Consider the following 23,533-nt stretch of genomic DNA (forward strand, 5'->3'; position numbering starts at 1 on the left):
GCCCCTTGGGGAGCGCAGGTCCCTGCTCTGCCCCGTGCCCGGCAGCGCTGGGTGCTGGTCCCACCGTCCCCTGTCCCCACCCCTCGCAGGGCGTGAAGGAGTTCAAGTGCGAGGTGTGCGGGCGGGAGTTCACGCTGCAGGCCAACATGAAGCGGCACATGCTGATCCACACCAGCGTCCGGCCCTACCAGTGCCACATCTGCTTCAAGACCTTTGTGCAGAAGCAGACGCTCAAGACCCACATGATTGTGCACTCACCAGTGAAGCCATTCAAATGCAAGGTATGGTCAGGGGTCCAGGGGAGGGGTGCAGATCGGTGGAGATGTGCAGATCTGGGGGGGTTAGCACAGGCCCTGATGTGCTGTGCTCCCGGAGAAACCTGGCCAGGCTGGGCTGAGTCCTGAGGCGCAAAAAAGCAGTTTTATGTTGCCTCCCTCTGTTCACTTGGGCAAACAGCTCGTCCTGACGCGGCTGCTCAGAGCTGCACTGAGGGCAGGACATGGGCACCGCTAATGGAGAAAGACAATTAGAGCCTCCACTAAGGGAGAAGGGGAAAAGCAGCCCCATTACTCCTGGGAATGGGTGGGAGCAGTGGGGTCCCCAGGGCGAGCTCTGCTCTGAGACACACAGTCGCAGGCGAGCGGCTGCTGCAAGAGCCCTTTGCTGGGGTGGGGACAGCAGCAGGACAGCCCCCGCTGACCCAGGACCACTGCCCGTAGGTCTGCGGGAAATCCTTCAACCGCATGTACAACCTGCTGGGGCACATGCACCTGCACGCGGGGAGCAAGCCCTTCAAGTGTCCCTACTGCTCCAGCAAGTTCAACCTGAAGGGCAACCTGAGCCGGCACATGAAGGTCAAGCACGGCGTGATGGACATCAGCCTGGACAGCCAAGGTGGGTGTGGCTGGTCCATATCGCAGACCGGGTGCTGTGGTGTCCCTGCACCGGTCCCTATCGCAGACCGGGTGCTGTGGTGTCCCTGCACCGGTCCCTATCGCAGACCGGGTGCTGTGGTGTCCCTGCACCGGTCCCTATCGCAGACCGGGTGCTGTGGTGTCCCTGCACCGGTCCCTATCGCAGACCGGGTGCTGTGGTGTCCCTGCACCGGTCCCTATCGCAGACCGGGTGCTGTGGTGTCCTGGCTGTGGCTGCTCCTGGGAGCACCCGGCTCTGGGCTGATGGCTCTGGGCACTGGGCTGTGCTGCCACGGCTCCAGCCAGCACCTCTTGGCGAGCTCAGGTCCTGTTAAAAATTAAGTTAAAATAAATAGCTCCTCAGGGAGCCGTTAAGGCTTCGGTATCTCTGGACAGGATGGTCCCCTCTGGTGACATGGTGGCTGTGGTTTCAGTTATAGGGTTTTGCAGGGTGGGAGGGGTAAATGCCGCTGTTCTTAGCCTGGCTGTCCCCAGAGGGGACAGGGGTGCTGTTGGCTGTGGACCTTCAGCGTGGAGGGAGGCAGGTCCGACGCAGGGTGTCCCTGTCTGAACCCTAGATCCCATGATGGACCTGGCCGGGGCCGAGCACGCCGAGCTGGACGGGCAGCAGGAGATGGAGGACTTCGAGGAGGAGAACTCTTACGGCTATGGGGGGGTGGGCAACCCTCCGGACGAGCACGCCCTGGCCGAGCAGGCCATGAAGGAGATGGCCTACTACAACATGTTGTAGCCCGCGCCGGGGGCGGCTGCGGGGGCCTTGCGTGGTGAGAGGAGCTGCGGCACCTGCCAGACCTGCACCCCAGCCTGGGGCAGGGGCTCGCGCTGGGCTCGGTGGAGGAGCAAACAGGGATGTCCGAAAACCTCTGCTAGGGCAAGGGCAGGCTCTGTGTCCAGCCTCCTTGAAGCTGCAGGCAGGGGAAGGCATGTCCCAGAAGATAATGAGCATTACTGATTATTCTACCTCCTGGGTCCTGCCCCGTGGCTGCAGCCAGCTGGCCCCCTGCTCCCCGCGAGTGCCCCGTGGGGCAGGAGCCCCTCTGCCCACAGAGGGGGGTTTCATTTCGTGCTCTGCTTCACCTCCCAGGCAGGCGAGAGCATCCCGCTTGCCCTGGCACCGGCCGCGGGCTGGCTCAGGCAGAGCTGTGGCAACCTGTACGGGGCACATACAGAACAGAATATTTTCTTACAAACTAATGGCAAAGCTCAGAGGAAGCAGCAGCTCTGCGTATGGAGCAGCTGTAGTGAGCAGTGTATTTAAAAGAAGGCAAACCACGTTCAACTTGAGCAAATGATGGTATTTTGAAAGTAATTTATTTTTTTCAGATGTGCCGCGTGGTTGGATTTATCTTTTCACTGAGTTCAGTTTCCTTCAACCAATGTGCTTTTTAAACCTGTGTAACGTGTGTGGTCTGTGCATGGGGGCGGTGGGGGCTGCGATGGTGCCGGGGGGCCGAGGACCAGAGCGGGGTCTCGCTGCTGGGGGGACCGGCAGCTGCTCTCCACACTGCGGCCCCCCGTCTGGGGCTCGGGAAGAGGCTGGTCCTGGCGCCGCGCAGCCCCTGGGGGGATTTTGCCACCTCTGTTCCCGGGTGCTGTGGGTGGGGAGAAAGGAGCTAGGGCAGCAGCGGCTGGGCCTGGGCCGTCCCTGCGTGGGGCCGGGCAGCACCGGCGGCGTCGCCCCGAGCAGGCCCCGTGCCAGGCAGGACTCTGGCAGGCGCCGGCACCGCCTGGGCAGCTGCAGCAGGGCCGGGAGGTGGGGACGACCCGTGGTGCTGGCACAGGGTTGGGGACACGCCACTCCGCGCACACCACAGGCAGCCAAGCGAGCGCAGGCCTGCGTCCCCCCGGCGCTGCGCGGGACCTGGCACCATCCACCCCATCCCCAAAGCCGCGGGCTGGCTCCAGGGGTGACAGCGCTCCCCGCTCCAGGCTCCCAGCCCCCAGCAGGGTGGGGTGCCCCCCGGCCGTGGGGCAGGATGGAGACGCTGCAGTGTTCAGCAGCCCGGACCCCTCCTGCAGCCCTCCCAGCTCCCTGCCAGCACAGCGCTCATGTGCTACCTCAGTCCATTACCAAAAAGCTGTGACACGTGTCCCCCCCGTGCCGGGTGATGCTGAGCCAGGGGGTCTTTGCTGCTGCCAGGAGGCAGCCCCGGGTGGCTGCGGCATGGGGCTCTGCCCCGCGGGGCAAGGTGGGGGGTCCTGGTCGGGGCTGTGGCAGAGCAGGGGCCAGCAGCCGTGGAGTCCCCTGCTCCCCGGAGTCCCCCCCTTGCATACGCAGAGCGTTTGGCCACCTCTTGTGCAAAGCCCTACTGTGTTTTTGTTAGTTTATCTCCTCCATTTGAAAAGTCGTTTAGCAATAATTCTAATAAATGCATATTCTTTAGCTGCTGGCTGCCTCCTGTGGCCGGCCCACCCCATGCCCGTGCCGCGAGAGCCGTGGCACCACCACCACACGCCGTGGGCTGGGGAGGTTTAATGGCTGCTGGCACCGCAAGGGTGGGGGTACACGAGTCAGTGTGAGACATGGCCCCCCAGAACCACCCCCTGCTAGAAAGGTTTTAAAAACACTTGTAAGAAAACTGCTTATAAAAACTATTTCACTGTTCCTGAGCGGTGCTGGTGAGCTGGAGGCAGCGCTGGGTCCCCATCCATCCCAGTGACACTGGGGTTGGGTGGTCCCCCCGCACCCCTAGTGCTTGCCCAGGGCCTTGTCCAGGTTGTTCTTGATGGCATCCAGGAAGTCGGTGGTGTTCACAAAGTGCTCGTTCAGCTTCACGCTGCAGGAGTACAGAGGGGCTGGAGGGGTCCCGTGGCCAGGGGATCCCTGCCCACCCCCTGCTGCAGCACAGCGCAGCCCCGGAGCGGAACGTGGCCCCAGAGCGGGACGTGGCCCCTGCCCAGCTGCAGGCACCGCCCAACCCCGTGAGCTGGGAATAGCCACCGCGGGTCCCTGGGGACTGTCCCGCGGGCAGCCTGCCGTCGTGGCTGCCCCACGCGCTCTGCCCTGTAGCCACACGTACTTGGCAAGGCCGTGGATGCAGCCGGCGAGGTCCTTCGTCATCGTCCCACTCTCCACCGTTTCAACACAGACCTTCTCCAGCGTCTGAGCAAACCTGGGGACAGTGGTGCCACACACGGCTCCAGCAAAGCCAGCACCTCACCGGCATTCCTGTGCCGCAGAGCCTCACCACGGCTGGCTGCACACCCTGCCCTGGGGTGCCCCCAGCACCCCCACTCACTTGATCAGGTCAGGGTTACTGTCCAGCTTGCCCCGGTGCTCCAGGCCGCGCGTCCAGGCGAAGATGCTGGCGATGGGGTTCGTGCTGGTGGGTCGTCCCTGTGCAGAAAGATCGTTCAGCTGGCTGGCACGGGCAGCACAACATGGGCAACCGCCATGGGCAGAGCACACCCACCTTCTGGTGCTCCCGGTAGTGGCGGGTGACGGTGCCGTGGGCCGCCTCAGCCTCGATGGTCTTCCCGTCCGGACACACCAGCACCGAGGTCATCAGCCCCAGCGAGCCGAACCCTGCGGCAGGACAGGGGTCAGGGTGGCCCTGGGAGGGTGACCACACACAGCCCACCCCGCAGCACCCCACAGCCTCCCACACTGCCCCACAGCACCCCACACCACCACCCCACCTTGGGCCAGGATGTCCGACTGGACGTCCCCATCGTAGTTCTTGCAGGCCCAGACGAAGCCGCCGGAGGACTTCAGCACTTGGGCGACCATGTCATCGATGAGCCGGTGCTCGTACCAGATCTTCAGCTTGTCGAACTCGGTCTTGTAGTGCCTGGGAGCCCAGGGCAGGCGTCAGCTGTGCCCGCCCATGCCCGCCCCAGGCCGGGTCCCACTGCGACCCCCAGGAAATGTTCCCCCCAGGAGGGGTAGCCAGCCCCCCTAGGCAGGTCCCCCGCATCCTTACTTATCAAAGATCTCCTGGAAAATGTCTTTGAAGCGCCCATCGTAGGCCTTGAGGATGGTGTTCTTGGTGCTCATGTAGAGAGGCCACTTCTTCTGGATGGCGTACTGGAAGCAGCTGTGCGCGAAGCCTGAGATGGACTGCAAGGGAACGCATGGACCCCCTGGGACCCCAAACCCCCCGCCTGGCCGGGCCCACCTGGATGGCAGGGCTGTGCCACCCCACGGGGACCCTCCTGTGCCACCCGCCCACCCCGTTACCTCGTCCGTGTTGTACATGCCCATGCCCACGCCGCCTCCAGGGAAGTTGAACACCTCCCACTCCTTGGTGCCACTGCCGTCCTTTGGCGTGAAGACCATCTTGAACGTCCCGGACTTGCTCACCACGAAGTCGGTGGCTTTGTACTGCACAGGGCAGGGCAGAGCGTGGGGCAGGGCACGAGCTGCCAGCTGCGCCCCCGCAGGCAGCTGCCCACAGGCTCACTTGGTCGCCATGGGGCTCACCTGGTTGCTGTGGGGCTCACCTGGTCGCCGTGGGCATGTCTGCCAATGGTGATGGGCTTGGTCCAGCCGGGCACCAGGCGCGGGATGTTCTTGCAGATGATGGGCTCCCGGAACACCGTGCCCCCCAGGATGTTTCGGATGGTGCCGTTGGGGCTCTTCCACATCTTCTTCAGCTTGAACTCTGCAGCATGCAGGGGTGAAGACCCCAGGCACCCCCCAGCAGGTGCAGCCCAGCACGCGGCCCCTGCCGCCCCCCCTCCTCCGTGCCATGGGCCGCTGCCAGCGCCCACTGCCAGATCAGCCGACGAGAGGGACAGCCGGTGTGGGCTCGTGACCAGCACTGGGCAGAGGCCAGTCTGTCCCCAGCCCTGCGCCCTCGGGGTCTCCTCAAGCACCCAGACCCCCAGCCCAGGCCACAGTGCAGCCCCCAACCCGCCAGAACCCTGAGCCGGTGGAGGGAGCCACTGGCTGACCCCGAGGGGCCGGGGAACACGGGGGGCTCAGCTCCCCTGGGGCTGCTGGCACCGACCCCCTGCCCCTACCCACCTTCCACCCTGGCTTCGTCCGGCGTGATGGTTGCACACTTGACGGCCACGCTGTACTTCTGGGTGGCCAGTGCTGAGTCGATGGTGACCTGGTCGTCTGTCTTGTCCCGGTGCGGCAGGCCCAGGTCAAAATACTTCAGCTGGACGTCCACATTGGGCAGGATAAGCTGGGGGGCCCGGGAGAGCGTCAGGGGGGCACATTGTGGGGTGGCAAGGGCGCAGCACCATGCACTGCAGCACGGCCAGCCCCAGCCCCCTGCCTGGGACTGTCCCCCCCTGCCTGGGACAGTCCCTGCTTTGTGGGACCTCCTCACTTCCAGGACTCAGCGGAAGCTGTGCTGATCTCACCACCTGCTTCCTGCAGACAGACAGACTGAGGAGGGCAGACAGACAGGGAGGGGGGGACAGACAGAGGGACCGCCTGTCCCCTGTACAACAGCTGCCTGTTCCCCGTGCAGCACCCACCCGCTCCCTGGACAGGACCCCATTACCTTCTCCTTGATGAAGGCCCAGATGATCCGTGTCATCTCATCTCCGTCCATCTCCACCACCGGGTTGGCCACCTTGATCCGCTTGTCGGCATCTGGGGAGCAGCGGGAGGGGTGTCAGGGGCACACAGGGGCACATGCCCGGCCCCGCTGGCACCAGCCCCACAGCTCTGCACCCCAGCGTGGGACCAGATGTCTCGCAGGGACCACAGGGCCCCGTCGGCAGGTTTGGGCGCCAGCCATGCTCAGGGCCGGGTGCAGGTCAGGATGCAAAACCCCATGTGGGAGCAGGACTGGGAATGGTCACACACCCCTCTCGGGGCAGGACCTGGGTGCAAACTGGGCTGCAAAGCCCTCCGCGAGTCCAGAACCAGGACCAGACACAAACTACTCGGGGCCAGACCCAGGTACCAGCTGGAGTGCAGAACCCTGCACGGACTAGGACTGGGAGGAAACTCCTCCCAGGACTGGATCCAGGTGCAAGTCCGTGCGTGGGACCTGGACCGGGAGTAAAACCCAGCTGGGTGCCAAGCCTAGCTGTGGGTTAGGATACAAAACCCAAGGTGGGACTGGGACTAGGACCAAGAGGAAACCCATCTGGGGGCCAAGCCTGGCTGCTGGCCAGGCTGCAAAATTCCACGTGGGACCAGGAGCGGGTGCAAACCCCTCTTGGGGCGGGACCTGGGCGCGAGCTGGGCTGCAAAACTTCACGTGAGCCCTGGGCCAGGAACAAACCGCTCCAGGGTCAAAGCGGGTACAAGCTGGGGTGCAAAACCCAGGAACAAACCCCTCAGGGAGCCGAGCCTGGCTGCAGGTGGGGCTGCAAAACCCCGCGTGGAACCGGGACCAAACCCACCCCGGACCGAACCCGGCTGCAAAACCCGCGTGGGTCCGTGCAAACCCTCCTGAGACCGACTGTAAGTGGGAGTGCAGATCTAGTTGCAAGCCCGCCCCCCCGCAAAATAAAAACCGACCCGACCCGACGTGGAAACGCCCCCGTGGGCCGAGACTGGCGCAAACCCCGCTCGGGGCAGGAGCGGCCGCCGTCTCCGTCCTCAAGGACACGAGGGCTCCCCCCGCGCCCCCCCACCCCAGGGTCACCCCACTCACAGTGTCGCCGCTGCCCCACGGCGGCGGCGGGCAGGGGGCAGCGGGCCAGGCGGCTCAGCGCCGGGGCGGCGCGGAGGCAGCGGGCGGCCATGGCGGGGCGCGACGGGGCGGACGCGACGGGGGCGGTGGCGGCGGCGCGGGGACGCGGTTCGCTCCGCCCCGGGGCGGTGCGTGCCCGGGCTCCCCCGTGGGGCCTCGGAGGGGCCCGCGCGGGGTCCCGCGGGGGAGCGCGGGCCGTTGCTGCACCCCCGCATCACGCAGAACACCCCATCTGCAAAACACCCGCCGGGGGGTGCCCCCCTGGGGTGTCCCACGAGGCAGGAGGGTGTCCCCCCCGGGTGGGTGACGGGGGAGATGCCACTTGCTCGGTGCAACCGGTGCCAAAGCACAAGGTGACCGGTGAGCCCGGGATCAGCTTTCACTGGGGTCCTTGGGACGCGGTGACAAGGGCGAGTGTGCAAGGCGCCATGTCCCCCTGTGCCCACTGTGTATGCAGCCCCGCCTGCTCTGGTCAGTGTGGGGTGTGAGGAGCCAGAGGATTTGTGGTGGTTCCCGTTCCTAGCAAAGGGACATGACCCTGTTGGCCACATCTGGGTGGGGGACATGCTGCGCGCTGAGCCCAGGGCTTGGAGCCGGCTCAGGTTTTCCCTACATAGAAGTGCCGGACCCTGCACAGTGCCAGCGCGTGACTCAGGGCAGCTGGGCCCAGCGGGACGGGGCTGCGGGAACCGCAGCTGCCGCCATTGCTCTGCAGATCTTCACCTCACCTGACCCCAGCACAGGGAGGAGGGAGTGATGCCCCGGGGGGCACCCCAAGAACGTGCACGGGAGCCAAGAGGTACTGGGGCGGCCAGGGGGCTGCTCGGCCCGCGAGGTTTGCTGTCCCTCTGCACGGGCCAAGCCGATGGCTTTTTTTAGCCATGGGGGACGGGCAGATCCTGCTCCGGGAGGAAAAACAGTCCTGCTGGAGGGGCTGGGAGGAGGCGAGGCCGGGCGCTGAAGCCTGCCTGGCTTTAACATTAACCAGAGCAGCAACCTGGAGGGGGCGGCACCCACTGCTTGGGGCAGTACTGGGGTCTCAGGTGCCCCCCCTCCCACCACCCTCCCCATGGCTCCCCGTCCCGCCAGCAGCTGCACGGCCGGCACTTGGGGCTGCACTGCGGTGGGGCAGTAGGCGGTGGTGCCCCCTAGCACAGGGCCGGGGGGCTGCCCAGCTGTGCCTGGCTGCAGCACTGCCCCCCCGCTGCCCTCGCCTTGGCCCCGCGGTCAGAGCCACCCAGTGACTGCAGCTCTTGCAGGGACGAGGTCACGCCAGCGCAGCAGCCGTCCCCCCACGGAGCTGCGGAGAGCAGCCATGTGGCACCCTCCCAGGGAAGGGCTGCCTGCAAACAAAGGAGCCCATCCCTGGCCGGAGCCCAATCCGCACACCCCGGGCTGCTGCCAAACCAGCCTCCCCTGAGCGCGGCTGGCCCTGGGAGGGTCCCCGGGGGGGTCTCCAGGCTGGCAGTACTGGCTGCAGAGCGCCAGGGCCTCCAGGGATGACGTGTCCCGGGTGGGCTCCAGCAGGTCGGGGACACTGAGACCCCAGCCAGAGAATGTGCCAGGACTGGGAGGTGGGGTCTGTCCACACATACACCACTGCCTGCAGGCAGCCCCCTGTCTGCCCGTTGAGGGGGGCACCAGGGAGGCTGGAGGGAGCTGTGTGCCTGCTGGGGCAATGCACAGAGGTTCCTGTGCGAGCAGTGCTGCCCCAAACATGCACGCTGCTCTGAGCTGCTGGCCCACAGGCTGCGGGGTGGGGGCTGTACCCCCGTTCAGCAGCAGTGTGCGTCTCCCCGGGGCTGCCGGGAAGGGGTGTGGGCGAGGGATGAGCCAGACTGTGGGGCAGAGGCACAGCCCCTATCAGCAGCCCCCCGCTGCACCCCCTCCCCATAACCCGTGGGCCCAGGGGCGCAGGGAGCAGGCAGCTGCCGGCAGCAGAGCCGCTGCACGTGCTGGCAGCACGGCCAAGAGCTGCCTGTGCTGCACGAGGCGAGGTGGCCCAGCTGCTCTGGGGACACGGTGGGACGTGAGGTGGAGCAGCCCGGCGCTCAGGGACAGGGGGAAGGATGGAAACTGCACGGGCTGGCTGGGAGGATGCTCTGGGAGGCGCGGGTGCAGGGCCACGGCTGGCTGGCCCTGGGACCCCTGCCCAGGACCCCTGCCAAGCCCAGTGCCAGCCAGCAGGTCAGTGCCCATGACACTGGCATCTCTGCTCTGGGGCTAGAGGGGCTCTGCCTGCTGGACCCCCAGGCTGAAGCACAGCTGTGTGTGCTGCCCAGCTCAGCCCCAGCACACCCCCATGGCACAGCTCTGCCGCACCCCCATGGCACAGCCCCGCTCACCCCTCTGCGCCCGCGGCATGGCTGCCTCCCACCCTGCCCACCCTGGCCAGAGCACAGGACTGCCCATGCCCGGGCCACCGGCTGCTGCTGCCCGGGTCCTTCCGTGCCCCAGGAGAGCAGCACGTCCCCCCGGCTCTCTGCAGACCCGGCAGCTCTGTGCACCACTGGCACCTGGCCAGCAGCCCCCAGCTCCAAGCGTGTCACCGTAGGGACATGCAGAGCCGTGGGCTACCCCAAACCACATGGAGCTGTGTGTCACCGCAAGATGCTGGGAGCTATGAGTTACCCCAAAATGCCTGGAGCTGGGTGTCACCACAGGGACCTCACGGTGATGCCTGGAGCCATGTGCACATGCACTGGGTGTCCCCGCAGCTGCCGTGCAGGGCAGACACCTCTGCTCCGGGGGCTGCTGTCCTGCTGCACCCCATTCCTCGTGGGCTCTCACCTAAGAAGGGCCCCCAGCAGGGCACACGCTGCTGCCCCCCAGACCACGCTCCCTGCCAGCCCCACAGCGCTGCGGCCAGCCTTGCTTGGAGGCACCAGCGGCGGCCCGTGGAGGGGCCAGTACTAGCCCAGGGCCAGCACCACCCCGGGCAGCCCCGCGCCGGGACTCCCCCTCCCCTGCCGCTGAGCCAGGGCCCCTCCAGCTCCCCCACCCCAATACTGGGACTGAACTCCTGAGCCAGGGGCAACCGCCCCCGCGGCGGGCGGGACACCCGGAGCGGTGCCAGTGGCGGTGCCGGTGGCGGAGCGGGGGCCGGGCGGCGGCGGGGCCGGCCGGGCGGGGCGGCCCTTTGTTGCGAGCGGCGGGCGGAGCAGCCGGAGCCGCCCGGAGCCGCCCCGCCGCGGGCGGGAACCCCGGAGCCGCCTCCGCTGCCGGCGGGTCCCGCCGCACCCGCCGCCGAGCCGGTGAGCAGCGGGCGGGCGCGCCGGGCCGGGGGGAGCACCGGGCACGGGGGGTGTGCAAGGGGTGTGCAAGGGGTGTGCACGGGGTGTGCACGGGCGGCTGCGTGCGAGGGGCGTGTCTGTGTGTGCGTGTGCACGATTCCTGCGAAGGGTTTTGTGCGGGTGTGCGGGGTGTGCATGTGCAGGGGGGTGTGTGTGCCCAGGGGCTGTGCACGGGTCTGCGTGTGCATGTGCACGGGGCTCCCTGAGGGGTGTGTGCGGGGAAGGTGGCGGAGGAGCTGGGACTGTGTGTGTGTGTGCGTGCGGGTGTGTGAGTGTGCATGTGTGTGTGCGTGTGTGTGTGCGTGCATGCAAGGTGCCGCGCACTGCGGGTGTGTGTGGGGGTGTGTGCTGGCAGCCCACCCGCTGCGTGGGGCTGTTCCCCGCGGGGGTGGGTCCAGGTGTGTGTTTGCCGTTCGGGGTGTGTTCTGCCCGTCAGCCTCCCTGGTGTGTTTACATGTATTGGGTGTGCGTTACGCACGGCTGAGGGTGCAGAAGTGCACGCACAGCACTCTGGACATGTTACGGGTTGCTCGTAGGAGGTGTGTGTGCACACTCAGGTATGGGGCACGCGTGTGCATGGCATGTCCCATGGATGGATGTGCCCTGGGCACTTGCAGGGTGCACACGTGCTGTGTGTCCTAGGCATGTGGCCACTGCTCCTGACAATGCTGTTGGGTGCCAAAACAGCCCATGGTCTTGGGGACACAGCAGAGTTGGAGCCACATGGGCTGTAGAGTCTCCCCACTGATCCCTGGTGTCTGCTCCAGCTGGTGCTGTGACTGCTTTGGGGGTCTGGCACCCCCTCCTCCCCTCGGCAGCACCACAGCGGGAGTGCTACTGTGCCGGGGATGAGCGGGGCCAAGGACACCAGCACTGGCTGGAGTTCTGTGGGTCCAGGGATGGTGGGGAAGGGGACACACATCCCTTAGCCAGGACCCCCGGGTGCAGAAGTGCCCGCACTCAGAGCCCACCACATCCCTGCCCTCCAGGGGTGCTCGCTGTCCCTGCTTTGCCCTGTGCCAGTGGTGCCCCGCAAGCAGCGGGGACCCAGAGCACACCCCGTGTGTCCTGCAGCGTCCCGGGCAGGCAGTGTGCAGGTGCAGGCAGGTGCTGGCACTTATAGGGGGGAGCTGGCCCACGGGGACACCCCGTAGTCCCATGAGCTGAGCCCGGCATCGTGCAGCAGCATGGGGCAGAGGAGCGATGGCAGTGATGGGACGGGTGCCTTTTGTGTGGTGCTGGGCAAGCTCGGTGCAGGGCTCCCATAGCGTGCCCTGCCTAAGGGTGAAGGGGATGCTGTGGGGCAGCGTGGGGCTGGTGCGTGCTGCCCTCGGACAGACACCGGCACCCTGGTCGGGAGGTCCTGGCAGTGGGGTCAGAGCTGGCCCGGAGGCACAGGGGCAGCCAGGCTTCGTGTGGCTGCAGAGCGGCAGAGAGCAGGCTGCAGGGTGGCAGGGCTGCGCCCATGGGACGGGGAGGCTGCTCCGGGGCCCCTGGGCCCTGTGGGGCACCCTGCGGTGCCCTGCCTGGCTGGCCATGCCCCCCAGGCCCTGCACCAGGACCAGCACCGGGCTTTTCCCTCCTGCGCCACGAGCTGGAGGCTGCCCCGGCCCCTTCCCTCGTTCTGAGGCCTCTCCCTCAGGGCCACCAGCTGCTGGGTGCAGCGAAGCAGAGCGGAGCAGAGCCAGCGTGCCTGCACCGCACTCCTCCCCGCCATGCCGCCCACAGCTGTGCCGGCAGAGCCAGCCCGGCCGCAGCGGGACGCGTGGTGTTCTCCGAGCGGCCGGCACGGAGCAGCTGGTCTGGGAGCATCTGTGCGTGAATCAGCAGGGCCTGCGTGGCTGCAGGTGTGCGTGCAAGCATGCTGCCGCTCTGCGTGTGTGCGTGGCCAGAGGAAGCTGGGGGGGCCCGCCTGGTGTTGTCTGGCAGCTCTAGGAGAGAGCCGAGCCGGGGGCGTGTGTGAGCCCTGGGAGATGTGGGTCGGGAGGAAGAGCTGGGGCGCGTAGGCGGCGTGCGAGCCGGGTGCAGGGCTGTGAGCAGGGGATGTGCCTGCGCTGCTACCTGCGCTGCTGCCTGCACTGGGCAGGCTGCGGAAGGAAGGTGTGAGCACACAGGCGGCAGCAGCGGGGCGCATGCAGCCCCAGCCCTGCTCCTTGCAGGCAGCAGGACCCGACTCTGCAGCTGCCTTCCCAAGCACCCACAACAGGGTGGAGGGTGCTGGTGTGGGAATTTGGTGCAGAAACCACCACCTCACCTCCCTGGTGACCCCAGGCCATGGGTTTTGGTGCTGCCTGAGCCCAGCACCCCGGGCAGTTTCCCCGTCGCAGACTGCTGTTGCAGGCGCAGGTGGGCCGGGACGTGGCGGGGCTGCTGCCCTCGCATGTGCAGGTACCTGCAGAGCTGCGCAGGACACGCACACGCCAGCCCGGCCCCTGCGCCTGCGCGGGTGCACCGGCAGGACGGGTGCTGCAGGGTGCCCCTGGCGCTGCCCCGCGCTGGCAGCCTGCGTGGGCAGGCGGAGGAGATAAATGGGAGTTTGTCGTAAACAGGCCAGGCTGCCAGCAGCGCTGGGAGCGCCGTGCAGCCTGCACTTAAAGGCGCAGGCTCTGGCCTCGCTCCACTGCCTGCTCACTGCCCAGCCTGGGCCAGGGCCGCCCCACCGCCCACTGCCCTGCCCACCCGAGAGCAGCTGGCGTCCCTGCGGGGGAGTCCTGTCGCTGCATGCCGTCACACCGGGGTGCTGGCACAGCACGCAGGTGATGGCTGGGTCACCAGAGCCCCCCAGGGACCTCCGTGGTGCCGTGGGGCGGTGGGGCCGTGGCTGCAGGGGTGTGTGTCTGCTCCCACCCCACGCACGGTGACGTGCCTGACTCTGTGATGCAGAACCTTGTCTTGTCTGGGGCACTTCCCGGGCAAAGGGTGCTGATAAGGCAGGCGGAGCGGAGCCAGCGGGACTGTCCCCGGCCCAGGAAGGGACATCGGCCTCCGGCGAGCGCAGCGGGAGCAGGAAGGGATCCGAGCTGAGGAGAGAGGCAGGGCCCCCACTGGCAGCCCCAGCCCCTGGACGGCAGGTACGGCCCAGGCAGTGCCAAACAGGTAGACTGTGGGTACAGTCATCCCAGGAGTGCGGGCACAGCCATCCTGGGGCATGGGCACAGCTATCCCAGGAGCGTGGGGAGTATTTTTGCTGGGCAGGGTCTCACCGGGAGCCTCTCCGGTGGGGTGGCAATGGCCTGGGTTCTGGGGCCAGAGCTGGCCAAACAGGGTGACGTGGAGCTTTGCCCCACATCAGGAGGGCAGCTGTGGGGCAGCCCCAGCCCCAGGAGAGCTGCCTGCTGCAAGGAGAGACCCTTTCCCCCTGTTTCCATGGCAAAATAAGCAGCTGTCATTAATAACAGGTTGCCATGGCAATCACTGGACGAGCAGGCAGTTCTCTGGGGTTTGCATGTGCTTCTGCCGGGGGTTGAGAGCTTTCCCCGCACACTGGCCGGGGTGCAGAGCCCACCATGGGCCCAGGCAGAATGTCCTGCCCAGCACTACCTGCTCCATGGCGTGCCCACGCCACCCGGCCCACGCTGCGACCCCACTGGGACCACCCTCATCCCGGAGCCCCCAGGAACAGGGCATTGGGGCTGGCAGGGACATGTCCCGTGTACCTGGGTGCTGCCCTGTGTGGACACCAGTGCCAGCAAGCTTTGCCCGGCGGGGTGGGCTGTCACAGGCATCCCACTGCCTGGCTGTGCTGCGCCCCGTGGGAGCCCGTCGGTCCTCAGGGGGGACAGGGAGTGCTGGCTGTGCCAGGGCAGGGTCACAGCCCCCGGCAGGGAGCACAGCCCGCTGCACACAGAGAGCAGAGATGGAGCAAAGCTTGAGCTGAGGGGCTGTGGGAGCAGCAGTGCTCCCTGCACAGCCACGGGCTGTGGCTGCAGCCTTGAGGCCGAACTCTCCCAGGACAGACATCCCTGGGACAGACATCCCCAGGCCAGCATTTCCTGGGACAGACATCCTCGGGATTCCTGCCCAGCCGGACCCCCGCTGCGGGAAAAGAAGCGTGGGTGTTGGGGAGACCCGCGGCGGCTGTTAGTGTATGAGACGAAGCACCGGCCCCTCCTGGACCGGGACCGGGACCGGGGCCGTGACCGGCTACTGCTCGCTGGGACTGCGCGGGGGGCGGGCGGGCAGGGCACAGCCGGGTACGGGGGCGGGCACTGGGGGGATTCTCGCAGCACCGGCTGCCCCACGAGGCCGCGATGCCCCGGGAGCGGGTCCCGGCGGGGCGGTCCCTGCGGGGAACCGGCCGCCTCCTTTTCCGAGCTGCCCGCCCCGCCCGGGGCACCGGCACGGCTCGGCGCAGCCCGGCTCAGTATAGCTGGCCTGGGCGGGGTGCGTTACCCCCCCGCTCCGCCCCGCCCGGTCCCGCCCCGGTGCCCGAGCGGGCGGGCAGCCCCGGGGCCGGGGCGGGCGGGGGCGGTGCCGGGCCGAGCCGAGCCGCGCCGCGCCGCCGCTGAGCCCCTCTCTCCGCAGGTCTGCAGCGCCCGGGCGGCTTCGCGGGAGGCGGCGGAGGCCCGGCCGGCCCGGCCCGGGATGGCGGCGCGGCCGGCGCTGCCCGTCCTGGCGCACTCGGTGCTGGCGGCTTTGCTGCTCTCGGCGGCGCAGGAGCCGGTCCCGCGGGTCAGCCTGTCCTACGGTGAGTGTCCGCCGGCCCACCGGGAGGGTCTGTCCGCGGGGCTCTGGCGGGTCCTCCCCTCGGGGCCGCGGGGCATCCCGACCAACCCCCCGGGCTCCTCACTCCGCGGGACAGGGTGGCCCCGCGTGGAAACGCCTTGTGACAGTCGGCGGTGCTGAGGCTGCACAACACCCTCCCGGCCAGCCCGGCGAGCCGGGGCTCGTGTCCCGCCGAGGGGCCGGGGTGGCCGCGCTCCCCGGGGGGACAGGGGGACACGACGGGGCCCCCGGGCGGTGGGAGCAGCAGCCGGGGCTGGGGCCGTGCTGCCTGGATGGGCAGAGTGCTGGGGCTGCAGGGCTGCACACACGGCAGTCAGGGAGCGGGGGGGGCCACGATTGCCTGTGTTGGGACCTGCACCAAGGATGTGAGCGGGTCTGGGGCACCCAGGGGTGCTCATGTCCCTGCACACTGGGCAGCGTTGGCAGCCACGTCCTGTGCGAGCATGGGATGGGCTGAGCTGGCCACAGGGCTCAGCCTGTGGCTTCATCCTCCCTGGGCCTGCCGTGGCCTGCCGGCCCCCTCCGCTCTCAGCTGCGTCCCACAGACACTTGCTGTGCTGTGCCTGGCCCCAGGCTGCTCTGGGACCCACCGCAGCCCCTGTCAGCAGTGCAGCTCTGGCAGGGTTTGCTGCTCAGCTGGGGGAGGCAAGTGGGGGGGGCCTGGCCCAGAGACCCCTCTCGCCCTGCACAGACCCCCAGCAGCTCTGTGGGGTGGGTGAGCAGCAGGGCACGCTCCGCAGGCAGCTCGGGCTCGGCACCAGCAGCTGCTGGGCCCAGCTCCATCGTCCGGCACTGGGGCTGTAGTGTGATGGGAGCTGCCCATGTGTGTCTGGGCTGGCTGCACTGCCAGGAGAAGGTGGCTAAATCCAGCTGCTGCCGGCCAGTGGAGCTGTCCTGTGCTGGGCAGCCTGGGAGGGTGCAGTGGTTTGGGCTGGGCTGGCTCTGGCAGCGAGACGCGGGCAGCTGGGAGCTCTCCCTGGCTCCATGTGATGCAGTTCATTGGCATGGAGGTGGCCTCATCATGTGCTCCCGTGACCGCGGGTCGTGGCTGTGGTGGCACCAGCAGATCTGCGACCCGCCAAGCTGGATGGGAGCCCCGGGAGCAGGACGGCCCAGCTCGGCGTTGTGCCATACCGTGCCACGCTGTGCCGAGCCACGCTGCCCAGCCCTGCCTGCACAGACCGGTTCTGCCCAAGCTCTGCCCACTGCAGAGGCTGCTTTGGCTGCAGGGACTGCAGCTTATGGGCTGTACCCAAGGGTCCCGACCTGGACCCCAGGGCTGTCCCGGGGAGCTGGGGTGCGGGCCGGCTGCCGTGCCAGCGGCCGCGTGTGCCCGGCTGTGGCTCCCACGGAGCTGGGGAGTGCGGCCGTGTGGGGCTTGCGGTTGTTGGGAGGGAGGAGCTGGTGAGCTGCTCCCCTGGAAGCGCTGGATGTGCCTCCAGCAGGTTTGTCTGGAAGAAGCAGGTCTTGTCCTAACAGGTCTCCTGGCAGCCAGCACAGGCTCCCGCAGCTCTTCGGGCTGCGCCAGCTCTGTGGGGTGCAGGGGCCCCCGCTGCCCCTGCGCTGGGGCTGTGCCCGCTGTGGGGGCATCACCCTGGTGCTGGGGCACAGGACCCTCCACAGGACAATGCCCTGGGGTTGGCAAGAGAGCCGAGGCGGGTGCTGGGCCAGGGGCCAGCGGAGCCCCTGGGGATGGGGAGATGCCGCCCCATCCCACGGCAGCCGGGGCTCACGAAGAGCCAGGAGGAGGAGCAGGGTCTGTCCCCACAGCACTGCTGGCACCACAGCACCTCAGGTCCTCGCTGTGGCTTACACCAGGCCGGGGTTGGCAGGAGCCCCGGAGTCTCCCAGCAGGGATCTGGGCGCAGGCAGGGGTCAGGGAAGGTCAGGACGTCCCTGGGGCACGGGGGGTCAGGGGCGAGGGAGTTGGCAGCGTGAGTCAGCCCAACGTGTCCCAGTGACACAGCTGGGCGGCTGATTCACAGCAGCTGCAGGAGAGCAGAGCAGGGAAAGCAGAGGAAGGGCTTCCTGGGCCCGGCCACCCACGCGGGACAGGGATGGGCAGCGCCGGTGCCCGTGACTCAGCTGGCTCTGGCAGCCTCTGCCCCGGTGTCTGGCACAGGCAGCCACCAGAGCTGCCCGTGTGCCGAGGTGGGCAGCCAGTCCCAGCACCCGTCTCCCTGCCAGGGGGTGGTGGGCTCGGGGTCCCTGCGGGGCTGGGCTGCGGCCGGGGCTGTGTGTGGCCGGGCAAGCACAGACCTGGCTGCAGTGCCTGGTGCTGGGCAGGGAGGCTGCGGTGTCCTGGGGACGACCCATGGCAAGGTGGCAGCTGGTGCTGGCGGCAGTGGTGCTGCCCTCGGCGCTGTCGCGGCGGCGCATGGCTCCCTGAGGTGTGGTGCCGCATGTGTCTGGCCACACGGGCAGAGCCAGATCCAGCCCTGGCAGCTCCGTGCAGCGGCACGGCCAAGCTGCGATCCGAGGGCACTGGTGCCCAGCAGAGGGACCAGGAGTGACCTGTGGCACGGGGCCGTGGGCGTCGGTGCTGACCCGCACAGGCTGTGCGGGGCTGACGGCCGTCCCTCTCCCTCCCCAGACTCGGCCGAGCGGGTTGTGCAGCGGTTCGAGGTGCCTGGCGTGTTCAACTACACAACCCTGCTGCTGAGCCTGGACGGCGGCACCCTCTACCTGGGGGCACGCGAGATGCTCATCGCCGTCAACACTAGCCACTTCCATCCTGGGGCACCGGCTCGCAGGGTGAGCCCACGGACGGGGGCTGAGCCCCGCATGGGACAACAAAGCGCTTGGGCTGGGCTGTCCCTGGGGAAGGAAGGGGACACCGAGCCAGCACTAGTGCCCCGGGCAGAGTGATGCTCTGGCCCAGCCACTGGCTGCCTCGCAGCCCAATTGGGGCGGGGAGGACATCGATGCTGGGGGTGGGAGATGGGCTCTGTCGCGGCCGGCTGTGACACGGGGCTCCCTGTGACTGTCCCCTCCCTGCAGCTGCCGTGGAGTGCGGATGAGGAGAAGAAGAGGCAGTGCGTGTTCAAAGGCAAGGACCCCCAGGTGAGCCCTGTGGGCGCCGGGGGGCTGTGGTGGGGGCAGGCAGGGGGCTGAGCCAGGTCCTCTCACCCTGCAGAGGGACTGTCACAACTACATCAAGATGCTGCTGTGGCTGAACAGCACCCACCTGTACACCTGCGGGACCTGCGCCTTCAGCCCGGCCTGCGCCTACATCGTGAGCACGGGGAGCGGGGCGGGGGGCTGCGGTGCCGCGGGGGGTGCGGGCTCCTCTGTGCCATCCAGGCCCCGTGGCGGGGGTCCCGGACACGGGGGCAGGTGCTGGCGGTGCTGCCAGCTCACAACCCAGTCTTGTTGCAGAACGTGCAGCACTTCAGCCTGGAGCGGGACACGTCGGGGAAGGTGCTGCTGGAGGACGGGAAGGGACGCTGCCCCTTCGACCCCGAGTACCGCTCCACGGCCGTCATGGTCGGTAAGGCACGCTGCCCCAGGCCACACCGGGGCCGGACCAGCGCGGAGCCCGGCGGGGAGCGGGGCTGTGCCGCACGGTGCGTGCCGGGTCCCAGCGGGAGCGTCTCTTTGGCAGATGGCGAGCTCTACGCTGGGACTGTCAGCAACTTCCAGGGCAATGAGCCCACCATCTACCGCAGCCAGGAGAGCCGCATCGCCCTCAAGACAGAGAATTCCCTCAACTGGTTGCAGGGTGAGAGCTGGGGCCAGCACAGCAGGTCGGGGCGTCCGTCCTGCGGGGTGGGGGCCAGTCCTGGTGGCGGAGCGATGCTGAGGTGCCCATGTCCCCAGACCCAGTCTTCGTGGGCTCAGCCTACCTGCGGGAGAGCCTGCCCGCCGGCAACCCCGAGGGCGACGACGACAAGGTCTACTTCTTCTTCAGCGAGACCGGCAAGGAGTTCGACTACTTTGAGAACACCATCGTCTCCCGCATCGCACGCGTCTGCAAGGTGGGCGTGGGGCAGCAGGGATGTGTGCGGTGGGGCTGTGGCTGGGATGTCACTCACTGCTGGGGTGGGGGCACGTGGGACCACCCTACACACCTCTGTCTGCCGGTTCCTGGACACCTCAGGAAGGGGCAGTTACAGCTCTATAGTGCCCAGCCCAGGGCTGTGGCTCAAGCCTGCTGCTCCTGCTGGCCCTGTTGGTGACAGTGACCCTTCCCCATCTCCCCTACCGCCTTGCCAGAGGGGACATGAGCCCCATCCTCCTCTTGGCTTGTGTTTCCCTTCCCCTGGGCACCTCGGGTGCTGCTTTGCTTGTGCCTCCCCGACACGGGGGCTGCTCCCTGGGGCCTGGGCACTGCTGCACAGATGGACAGACAGCCCAGCTCTGCTCGCCCAGCCCCGTGGGGCTTCCCGCCACCGGCCAGCTATGGCATTGCGCCCTGACCCGCCGTGCCATGCAGGGGGACCAGGGCGGGGAGCGCGTGCTGCAGCGGCGCTGGACAACCTTCCTGAAGGCGCAGCTGCTCTGCTCACACCCCGAGGATGGCTTCCCCTTCAACGTGCTGCAGGACATCTTTGTGCTCACCCCGGGGGAGCTACGCTGGAGGGAGACGCTTTTCTACGGGGTCTTCACCTCGCAGTGGTGAGTGGCCGGGGGGACCCAGGAGCGCTGCCTGCAGCACCGCGGGGTGGTTGGGAGCTGGAGTTCGGCTCCAGCCATGCTCAGGTTCCTGAGGTGGCGCAGAAGGCTCGGTGGAGCCAGAGGCCTGATCCTGCCGCGGGCTTTGCCTCTCCCCTGCCAGGAACAAGGGCGGGCTGGGCAGCTCGGCCGTCTGCGCCTTCCCCATGCGCAGTGTGCAGCGTGCCTTTGGCGGGCTCTACAAGGAGGTGAACCGCGAGACGCAGCAGTGGTACACGGACACTGGCCCCGTGCCAGAGCCCCGGCCAGGCACGGTATGTGCCTCCTCAGTGCCCGCCCGGTGCAGGACACGGGGCAGCCCCTTGCGCTCTCCCGGTCCTGGCAGCCACCACGGCACGGCCACTTGCCCGCCCGCTGCCCTGAGCCCTGGCCAAGCCCCCTCCTCTCTCCCCAGTGCATCACCAGCCACACGCGGCACCTGAAGATCAACTCGTCCCTCCAGATGCCGGACCGGGTGCTGAACTTCATCAAGGACCACTTCCTGATGGACAGCCCTGTGCGCAGCCAGCCGCTGCTGCTGCAGAGCCGCCTGCGCTACCAGCAGATCGGTGTCCACCGCACGCAGGGCCTCCACGGCACCTACGATGTGCTGTTCCTGGGCACAGGTAGGTGCAGGCGTGGGCTGCCGCGGGGCAGGCGCTGGTGCCCTGCATGTCTCAGGCCCTGCTCAGCACAGCCCTTGTGTTTGCAGATGATGGGCGGTTGCACAAGGCCGTGCGTGTGGACCACGGGGTGCACATCATCGAGGAGATCCGCCTCTTCCCCGCTGGGCAGCCCGTGCTGCAGCTGCTGCTGGACCAGAACCAGGCAGGAGCCGGGCACGGGAACAGTGGGGCTGGGCGGGGGGATGCTGTGGGCTCAGCCTGCATGGGGGCCAGGGAGGGCTGGGCTGCACAGGAGCTGACCCCACTGCACGGCTCTGGGGCCACCGCTGACCCCGCCGTGTCCCCTCCCGCAGGGCCTGGTCTACGCAGCCACCTACACGGCCGTGGCTCAGGTGCCCTTTGCCAACTGCAGCCTGTACCGCAGCTGTGGAGAGTGTGTGCTGGCGCGGGACCCCTTCTGTGCCTGGAGCCGGGGTGCCTGCCGCAGGGCCAGCCTGCACCCCCCTGCGCACCCCCAGTGAGTGCTGCACCCCTTCTCCATCCCCTGCACCCCTTCTCCATCCCCTGCACCCCGCAGCACCCCGCGGCACCCCGCAGCACCCCGCTGCCCTGACTCCTCTCTGTCCGCAGGCTCTGGGCACAGGACATCGAGGACGCTGACACGGAGCGGCTGTGCCAGCCGGCCAACGCCTCCCAGCCCCGGCCCCGCGTCCTCCTTCCCCCAGGTGAGCTGTGGTGGCTGCTGTGGGGCTGCAGCCACTGCCGGCCCGGGGTGTCCTGGGGCTCCCACATGTCGCAGGCTCCCTCTCAGCACGCTCATCCCACCTGCCCCCGGCCAGGGTCCCCACAGCCTCGCTGACGTCCTCGGCAATTCTTTCCACAGCCTCGGGTGCCCCGTGCCAGCGTGTGCAGCTGCTGCCCAACGCGGTGCGGCCGCTGCCGTGCCAGCTGCTCTCCAACCTGGCGTCACGGCGCTGGCTGCACAACGGGGCCCCCATCAACGGCTCCTACCTGGTGCTGCCCGACGGGGCCCTCATCCTGGTGGGCAGCCCCGAGCGGGCGGGCACCTACGAGTGCTGGTCGCTGGAGGAAGGCTTCCGCAAGCTGATGGCCAGCTACTGCGTGGGCGTGCAGGAGCCGGCCCGCGGGCCACCGGAGCCCGGCAGGAGGGGGGACGCCAGCCGGGACAGCCTGGAGACCGTCAGCACGTCCCGGAGCACCTCGGCAGTCGGCAGCGCCGCGGCACGGCTGGATGGCAAGACCTACTGGACCGAGTTCCTGGTGATGTGCGTGCTCTTCGCCGCCACCGTCCTCGTGCTGGCCCTCTTCCTGCTGCACCGGCACCACAACAGCATGAAGGCCTTGCTGGAGCCCAGCGACCCTGGCCGGCACCAGAAGCCGCCCCGCAAGCCGGTGGAGAGCCTGCCCCTAAATGGCAGCAGCCTGCCCAGCGTTGCGCCTGAGCACAAGGGCTACCAGGCGCTGCAGGACAACTACATCGTCAGCACCCCCGTGCACGAGCCCCCAGGCCCCCCACGCACCTTCTCCGAATCGGAGAAGAGGCCCCTCCATGTCCGGGACAGCTTCGTGGAGGTGTCCCCCGCCTGCCAAAGACCCCGGGTGCGCCTGGGCTCTGAGATCCAGGACTCGGTGGTGTGACAGGGACAAGAGCTGAGAGCTGAGCCCTCGCCCACGACCGCCTCTGCTCTGCTGAGCCTCGCCGGACCGCAGTGCCGTGGCCGGGGTCCGTGTTGTCTGTGTGTGCATGCCCGGAGCCTGTGCCCGCTGCGGCACCCACCCGGCCCGCGGCACGAGCCCCGTGTGCCCCGTCAGGGTTTGGCTTCCCTGGGAGCTCCCTGGGCGTCACTGGGGCTGCTCTGGCCCTGCCTCCAGGGTCGGTGCTGGCGCGAGGGGTGCGCGGGGAGCCGCGTGCCTTCCAGGGATGTGCGGGACTTTTCGCCAGCCTGGCGTCCCCACCACAGGGATGGACACAGCGCCCGGCTCAGGCTGCTGGTGCAGCCCTGGCTCTGCTGGTGCTGTGGGGCCCCGGTTCCCTCTATGCAGAGGGCAGGAGGGGGCTGCCGCGGCCCCCCCCGTGCCCCAACCCACTGTGACGTCCCGCTGCGGGACCCGGAGCCACGCATGCGGCCGGGCAGTGCTGGTGCAGCGACCTGCGGCATGTGCTGTGTGTCTGTGCTTGGTTCGTTTTTAATACGTTGAAAATGTGAATCGTGTCCCGGGGAAGGTGGGGGGATGGCGCTCACCCCGTGTCGGGCTGGGCAGCGACTCATCCCTGTATCCCTGTGTGCGTGTGCAGAAACGTCTGTGGTTTTTATATAAAGTCAGGTGTCTCCTTTGGACACGTGTGTGCTGCTGCGCGGGGCTGGGTGCTGACTGTGTCTGGGTGGCCCCATGAAGAAGAAACGTGTCTGGCACTCGCTGCGCTCAGGGGAAATCCTCCTGTTGTTTGTGGAGGTGTGTGGCAGTCGGATCTCCTGCGGACTGTGAAGTCCCCGTGTGCGTGGCTGAGCACGAGGCCCTTCGGGAGGTGGCTGTGCCCTTGCGGTGCTGCTACCGGGGTCAGTGGGTCTCTGTGACCCCTGTCAGGGTGGGGACAGAGCGGAGTGGCCCCTGCAGCGCGGGGAGCTGCAGAGCGATGGGCGATGCTGTCCCAGCACTGCGGGAAGTGGTGGAAG

General features: G+C 68.0%; 4 protein-coding genes across 5 annotated transcripts in view; 3 read left to right on the top strand and 1 right to left on the bottom strand.

Moving 5' to 3' along the window:
- Nucleotides 1–2,343, top strand: part of ZNF710 (zinc finger protein 710) — a 23,515-nt gene extending 21,172 nt beyond the window's left edge. Inside the window, exons 3-5 of the mRNA XM_065641694.1 lie at nt 90–281; nt 720–894; nt 1,493–2,343. Of these exons, the coding sequence (XP_065497766.1) occupies nt 90–281; nt 720–894; nt 1,493–1,665 (540 nt within the window). The 3' untranslated portion in view covers nt 1,666–2,343. The remainder of the gene's footprint in view (nt 1–89; nt 282–719; nt 895–1,492) is intronic.
- On the bottom strand, nt 2,216–7,612 carry IDH2 (isocitrate dehydrogenase (NADP(+)) 2). The gene is made up of 11 exons (XM_065641695.1): nt 7,502–7,612; nt 6,395–6,486; nt 5,905–6,070; nt 5,379–5,539; nt 5,116–5,259; nt 4,859–4,995; nt 4,575–4,726; nt 4,349–4,461; nt 4,175–4,272; nt 3,956–4,048; nt 2,216–3,712 (listed from the first exon to the last, which is right to left on the bottom strand). Exons 1-11 carry the CDS (start codon nt 7,590–7,592, stop codon nt 3,625–3,627), a joined length of 1,335 nt encoding a protein of 444 aa, XP_065497767.1. The 5' UTR covers nt 7,593–7,612; the 3' UTR covers nt 2,216–3,624.
- A 565-nt stretch (nt 7,613–8,177) lies between these two features.
- Nucleotides 8,178–23,197, top strand: SEMA4B (semaphorin 4B). 2 transcript variants are annotated; one of them, XM_065641692.1, is made up of 15 exons: nt 8,178–8,339; nt 15,358–15,520; nt 18,152–18,312; nt 18,559–18,621; nt 18,695–18,793; nt 18,937–19,048; nt 19,163–19,279; nt 19,378–19,535; nt 19,994–20,175; nt 20,336–20,486; nt 20,627–20,837; nt 20,924–21,039; nt 21,191–21,354; nt 21,468–21,562; nt 21,721–23,197. In XM_065641692.1, the coding sequence occupies exons 2-15, from the start codon at nt 15,418–15,420 to the stop codon at nt 22,494–22,496; spliced, it is 2,508 nt and encodes an 835-aa protein (XP_065497764.1). In that variant the 5' UTR covers nt 8,178–8,339; nt 15,358–15,417; the 3' UTR covers nt 22,497–23,197. The 2 variants fall into 2 exon arrangements, with proteins under 2 accessions (XP_065497764.1, XP_065497765.1); XM_065641693.1 differs by lacking the exon at nt 8,178–8,339 and adding an exon at nt 13,753–13,904.
- On the top strand, nt 8,356–10,835 carry LOC135992495 (basic proline-rich protein-like). The gene is given in 4 exon segments (XM_065641696.1): nt 8,356–10,361; nt 10,364–10,510; nt 10,513–10,586; nt 10,589–10,835. Coding segments are annotated over 4 exon segments (1,155 nt in total). The 5' UTR covers nt 8,356–9,637; the 3' UTR covers nt 10,799–10,835.
- Nucleotides 23,198–23,533: the final 336 nt, after the last annotated feature.

The sequence above is a fragment of the Caloenas nicobarica genome, chromosome 10, assembly GCF_036013445.1.
Source record: "Caloenas nicobarica isolate bCalNic1 chromosome 10, bCalNic1.hap1, whole genome shotgun sequence".
Taxonomy (NCBI): Eukaryota; Metazoa; Chordata; class Aves; order Columbiformes; family Columbidae; genus Caloenas; species Caloenas nicobarica.

What these genes read in the sequence shown, in the direction of transcription:
- IDH2 (XM_065641695.1), bottom strand. Translation starts at nt 7,592, where the DNA reads ATGGCCGCCCGCTGCCTCCGCGCCGCCCCGGCGCTGAGCCGCCTGGCC. An exon ending in GGGCCTTCATCAAGGAGAAG is followed by an intron (nt 6,071 to 6,394) that starts GTAATGGGGTCC and finishes CGGGCCCCCCAG; the next exon opens with CTTATCCTGCCCAATGTGGA. An exon ending in GCATGTACAACACGGACGAG is followed by an intron (nt 4,996 to 5,115) that starts GTAACGGGGTGG and finishes GTTCCCTTGCAG; the next exon opens with TCCATCTCAGGCTTCGCGCA.
- SEMA4B (XM_065641692.1), top strand. Translation starts at nt 15,418, where the DNA reads ATGGCGGCGCGGCCGGCGCTGCCCGTCCTGGCGCACTCGGTGCTGGCG. An exon ending in GCGGGTCAGCCTGTCCTACG is followed by an intron (nt 15,521 to 18,151) that starts GTGAGTGTCCGC and finishes CTCCCTCCCCAG; the next exon opens with ACTCGGCCGAGCGGGTTGTG. An exon ending in CAGAGCCCCGGCCAGGCACG is followed by an intron (nt 20,487 to 20,626) that starts GTATGTGCCTCC and finishes CTCTCTCCCCAG; the next exon opens with TGCATCACCAGCCACACGCG.